At 35.0% G+C, this 6000-nt stretch overlaps 1 protein-coding gene across 1 annotated transcript in view; it reads right to left on the bottom strand.

Moving 5' to 3' along the window:
* Window positions 1-661: 661 nt before the first annotated feature.
* The window catches only part of UBE3A (ubiquitin protein ligase E3A), a 44972-nt gene continuing 39633 nt past the window's right edge, over window positions 662-6000 (bottom strand). Inside the window, 5 exon segments of the mRNA XM_032226440.1 lie at window positions 662-1442; window positions 1673-1816; window positions 3417-3490; window positions 3582-3737; window positions 4889-5053. Of these exon segments, the coding sequence (XP_032082331.1) occupies window positions 1322-1442; window positions 1673-1816; window positions 3417-3490; window positions 3582-3737; window positions 4889-5053 (660 nt within the window). The 3' untranslated portion in view covers window positions 662-1321.

Raw genomic sequence — 6000 nt, 5'->3', positions numbered from 1 at the left:
CCAAGGCACAACCTGACTTCTACACATCAGCTGACATTTACAGTGAGAGGAACACCACCTGTATTGTCTTGATAAAGCACGTATGATCCTTTTATTCATACTGTAATAGCAGCCATGAGCAGTGTGTAGGGATGCTCTGTAGAAAAGTAAAAGTTTTACATTCTGAACTTATGATATACCATGTAAAAGAGAGAAGTGAATTTAGGATTTACTTTCTATACATTGAAGGAATAACTTGGAGTATTACAATGCAAATGTATCCTTTAAAAATCATTTCCCCCTGTTGCTAGATGAGGAGGGGAAAAAAAGCATTTCCTTGCTGTAGCACTGATCATATGCTTTGATAAAGAAACAGCAGTACATTTTTTAAAAAAGCTTGCAGGGAAGACTGAATCGTCTATTTAAAATGTCAACGTAAGATAAATCAATAGCTTCTTTTTAAGTGCACTTCACATGCTTTTGTTTATAGACCCAACATGATTTTCCCCACATTTTCCTATATTCTAAAGTTGTTTGGCTGAAATCCACTTTTCCCAGTAAATATTTTCCTTAAAAAGAAAAAAGGTGAAATTAACTGCACTCACATTTCTATATGGCCAGAAATCTTGCTAATTAAAAACCCGATATGCTACAAAACAAGACATGTGAAAGACAACGTATATAATGAAATGACTTAGTTTTTGTTTAATTGTTGTGCTGTGGCTAAAAGTAAAGGTCTGAAGGCTGTAATTTAACATTCCAAGTTCTCCCTTCCATCTTTATTGATTCTAATGCTTTTCCACAAATGTCTTTGGGGGCTAGAACAGCAGTCATTGCATCACACCATTTTGTTTTCCAAGACTTCAAGTTTCAAAAGCAAAACTGTTCAAAAAGTACAGTTCCCGATTTTGATTTGATAACTGGGACAAAAATGTAGCACATACTTAAAGGTTACACAATCTACAAATGATGGCAATATTTTCCTTGGGAGAGTACAGTTTTGTTTTCTTGTAAATACTCAAAAAGGCTCAACTTCAAGCAGTAATAAAACACAAGCAAAAGTGATTTAACCCTTTAAAATAAATATTCAGGAAAACCTCTCTGTACATACAAGTGAAAGAATATGTAACACTTTCACGCTAAAAGAAATAATTTGTTCATAGAAGCAGCTGAAATCTGCTGTTCCAGCCCAGAGTCCCCAAGTGAAGAAGGGAGGCCCAAATACAGGTGACTACAGTAGCTTGCTTGCTATAAGCTTATGGCCTTTTGTGGGTTTTCTCTTACTGATTTTTGGACAGGGACACCATTGCCACCAATCGTTTTATCCCTTTTATTTAATTCGTTACAGCATGCCAAATCCTTTGGCATATGTGATGGCCTTCAACAATCTCTCCTTAAGTTTCTCTTTGCTGGAATATTCCGGAAGCAAGAGGACATTAAAGCATGTATGAGATGTAGGTAACCTGGAAAAGAAAGAAAAGAACCGAGTCTCAGAATTGTCTTGAAATGCAAACAGTTCAATTAGCTTAGCATAAGAAATACTGATATTTTAGCCATGTTTTATTTTTCACTTTTTAAAGAATTGGGTTATTCAAATGCATGGGTGAGTTTATGTAACCCTCATTTGGGATGAAGTTGAAAACCTATTGCTTAACTACATTTTTTACCTATTTCTGAATTTTAAAGACTTTACCTTTCGGTGTCAGGGCCATTTTTGGCTATAATCATCTTTAGTTTTCCAAGCCCTCCTACTGGCGCTCTGTCTGTCCCTGTTGTAAACTGGAGGAAGAGTCTTTTTTGCTCATCTGTAAATGAATGGACTATTTCCCAAAATTCCCTGCAGAAGTGAAAATTAAACAGAAAAAGAAACTATGCAGTACAAATAACACAAATGACTGCTTAGAGATAATCTGCATAAAACTTGCCTTTTGTCAAAACCTGGCTGTGCTGGCAGGCCTGGGGTTGATGAGTTCCCCTCCCCTCTTGTATGGCTGTATGATTCTTGTGTATTTTTACGTGTATTGTGTTTATGTCCCCTTTCCCCCTTTTGAGTTGTTCGCCGCCCTGAGTCCCTCCCGGAGAAGGGCGGCATACAAATAAACTAAATCTTAATCTTAATTTGCTTCAGAAGTATCCAATACAAGATTGTAATCATCCCAAAGGTGCTTTTTCAAGAGGCAATGGGATTTTCTGGTTTTTCTTTGAAGACGTTTTTATTTCTCATCTAAGAAGCTTCTTCAACTGTGACTGGATGGTGGGGAATGGAAGAATTTAGACTCCTAGCAGACAATCTAACATGCTCATACTCATTTGACCAGCTGTCTGCAAGGAGTATAAATCCTTCCATTCCTCAACATCCAGCTAGAGCTGAGAAAGCTTCTTGGATAAGAAATGAAACACCTTCACAGAAAAACCAGAAAGTCCAGTTGCCTCTTGAGAAAGCACCTTTGGGACAACCACAAACTGGATGACTGAGAATCTCCATAGGCACAAGATTATAATATAATTTTTGGTCTCGTTAAAGACATAATCTCTAAAATAACTTATACAGAAGGAAATCTGGTTACATCAGTCCAGCTAAAATATGTGGATTGCAGAAAACAGCATAGATTTATTTTCTTTTTAGGAATAATTGATTGGGGTATTTCAAAATTATATGAAAGTGACTGTCAAAATTAAAATCTCCCTATGCATGGAGACTACAACAGGTCAATTATGATGCCTGCATAAGCAGAGTATCTCATATATTCACATGGATTTTACTATGACCAGATTCCATCTTTAATAGTTGTGACTTTCTTATTACCCTCTTTTGAGGGATGCAAATAGCTTGCTTACACCAATGCAGTAAAACATCTCTCAAGTTACTCAGTTGAGAGTAAGAAAACGTTATTCACTCGTTAGAAAAGAGATGTCTAATGTCTCCTTTATACAGTCCAAGAATGTTGAAATGCTAATAAGCACATACTGCTAGCTGGTAGAAAATACAGGAATGGTGAGATAACTTGGTCTTGCCCTCTTTTTTGGAAAAGCCCAAGAGGTCTCTATGCCGACACAACAAACTTGTATCAGCCACTCAAGGCAGTTATGAAATATAGGTTATTTATACATGATACTTAAAAAATAATTTTTAATGTGTAAAGAGACTGATGGTGACTCCAGTATATGCCTACAGAGAGTTAACTGATGCTTTATAGGATCTGGCAGTTTGAAAAACAGGAAATGGAGATCACTCCAATTTTTACTACTTTTATTTTAGCAACCATGCCCATCACCTGAAATTTCTTGTTTGAAAGTCTAGCTAAAGAATGAAGGCTTTCAAGTTTCCCCCTTTCTTTTATAATTGTGAGACCTGTATCATATTTGGCTAATCTCCTTGTTTGAAGATATAAGTACCACTTTCTGTAACTGTACATAGAAAAGCTTAGTCCCCATACCTAATTATAAGAGAATCTCTGGTGTAGCCACCATCATATTCTGTGGTTTCTTCTAGGGCTTGGAAGTCCAGATTCTGTAAATAGAATATACTGTATCACCATTATACAATTTAGCACCAACAGCAAAACCAGTAAATTTTTCTCCATTCAATTAAAATGCCTTACCCTACTTCCGCAAATAAGCAATTCAATCTCCTCAGGTCTAAATAAATATTTTAGGGGAGATTCGTTGGTTACCATGTGGAATCCTCTTCGAAAGGCCTTAAATTGTTTTTCCACTGATTTGTTCAGAATGTAGTCAGAATACAGATTAACAAATTCCTGTTTAATAAAAAAAAAGCCGACAACATCATGCTTCTTTTCTAGGTCAGGTATGAGCCTTTGTCTCAAATAAAGAGAACTATGCTTTTCCCACCATCCTCTCAAAAACTAGATATGAATTTCCTCTCTTTTAGTAGCTGTAAGACTTACACATCTGTAAGATTTTACAAATTCTACAAACTTCAAATTATTTCATAAACAAGAATTTTATGTTTTATTTATTTACCTGAAGTTATTAAGTTGCTAGTGAACAGTAGCTTTCGATTTCTTAACAAAGGAGTCCCTATCTAACACAAGATACATTTTTATTCATTAATCAATGTTACTGATGTGCTTTCCTGACTTGCTTTTACATTATTTGTCATTCTCTTATTTTACTTTTAAATTAAAAAATATTAGCTTTAAAAAACCCCAAAATCCTTATTTTACATCAAAGCACAGGCTGCACTCATGGTTCTTTTCCTTATATACTATTCTTCTGATGATAAAGAATATATGTAACTCAGGGCTGAAGGTTTGGGTCACTAGGATTCTCTGGGCTTAGTTTTTCATTGGCAGAAGTTTAATTACCCCCCCCCCCTTTCCCATAACATCTTCAGGACTAAAGATGGATTTAAGTAGGTAATGAAATATCTATAAATGAAAATCCAAGCTTAGAGAACATATCCATTGCCATCTTTCCTCACCTTAGTGCATTCTAGGTAATAAATAGGAATACTGAAAGTTGTAATCTCAATGCCCGTAAAGAAAGCCAAATAAATGCATATCATGATTACCAAGATGCATCAGAAATGCAGCTAGAAACATCAGAGAAATTCAGCTTCTAGTCAGGCACAAACTTCACTTATCTGAAGCAAAATTCTAGCTCTTATGAAACTCTAGTTGAAAGCTTATGGAAATACTTTGAATGGTTAAAGAAAGGTTGGAAGCAGACTTTAGTGCTCTATATACTTTTTGTCCCTACTATGGCATGGGTCATTATAATATTCAATCATATAAGCAAATCATATAAGCAAAGATCCTGAAAAAAATAATTTGCATAATACAAACAGGTTGCAGAATGTATTTACTCAATATGCTATCTTTGCAGTTTTAGAATACCACTTACTTAGATAATCACTGTATAATTGGTGGCAGCCATATTATATTACCTTTCTGTTTTCATTTGTAATAGGGATTTTATCTCCATTTTCCTTTAAATCATGCATCATTGGATTACCAAAGAGATCTGTATGAGATATCTGGAAGGTTATCATCATATCGTCTTCCACACTTCCCTCATACTGCAACAAGTCTCTTAAGCTCTGGTAGAGAACCTAAAACAGTAAATATATTTCATGTAGCCTTAAAAAGCACAAGAAGCCTGATGCATAGAATGTGTACAAACATTAAGAACCAAGGTAGATGTAGGTATCTAATTGTAACAGTTATTTGAATATTAAAAGCAACTGTTGGAGATTGAGAATTGGATGAGAAAAGAAGGAAGTGCCTTAATTTGTTTCTTTTCCCAAAGGATGCCTTGTTTTAACAAACTACACTTTAAAAGCTGTTTTTCATATCCTGGAAAAATATTGCTTCCGGTAGCTGGAAAAAGGTGGCAAATTTGGCTGAAAAAGTCACAAAATTTAAATCACTCATCACCATTCCTCTAATCAGATACCACAGTTTTTCCTCATTTAAAAACCTATGCAATATTGGGAGCATACTGATAACTTGATCACAACTAATTATGCTTCAGAAGCTAATGAATCTGGGAGCTGTTCTCTCCTCAAAATGTGGCTTTGCTATGTCATCCTCTGCTAACGTCCATCACCTGGAACAAGCTAGTAATGCAATGTTAAGATTACACAGCTATTTAAAAAGAAATAACAAAGAACCTTTGTCAGTTAAGACATCCACATTATACATTTCATAGCCACATCACTGCAGGTCATGGCAGTGTTTTATAAATTAAGTCTGCAGATACTGAATTCTGTTTCAGACAAATAACAGTGTGTGGCCATCTTTTTCAAGATTAGCAGAGAGTTCTAGAGTATATTATTAGATGTGTACAAATCTTATTTTATACTAACATTCTTAAAATCCACATTAGCAGTCATATGATTGATAGCTTGTATAAATGCAGTGCAGATACTATCTCAGCAAATTATTACTTACTTTACGGAATTCTGAAACAATATTGATCCTCATTTCCCAAGTTTTCTAAATTAAAAATAAGAGATGTTCACACTCATACAAAGGTGAATATTCAGAATACTATAGT

The sequence above is a fragment of the Thamnophis elegans genome, chromosome 11 (genome assembly GCF_009769535.1).
Source record: "Thamnophis elegans isolate rThaEle1 chromosome 11, rThaEle1.pri, whole genome shotgun sequence".
Classification (NCBI taxonomy): domain Eukaryota; kingdom Metazoa; phylum Chordata; class Lepidosauria; order Squamata; family Colubridae; genus Thamnophis; species Thamnophis elegans.
The sequence above is the reverse complement of the archived record's forward strand: the minus strand, read 5'-3'. Positions and strand labels throughout refer to the sequence as shown.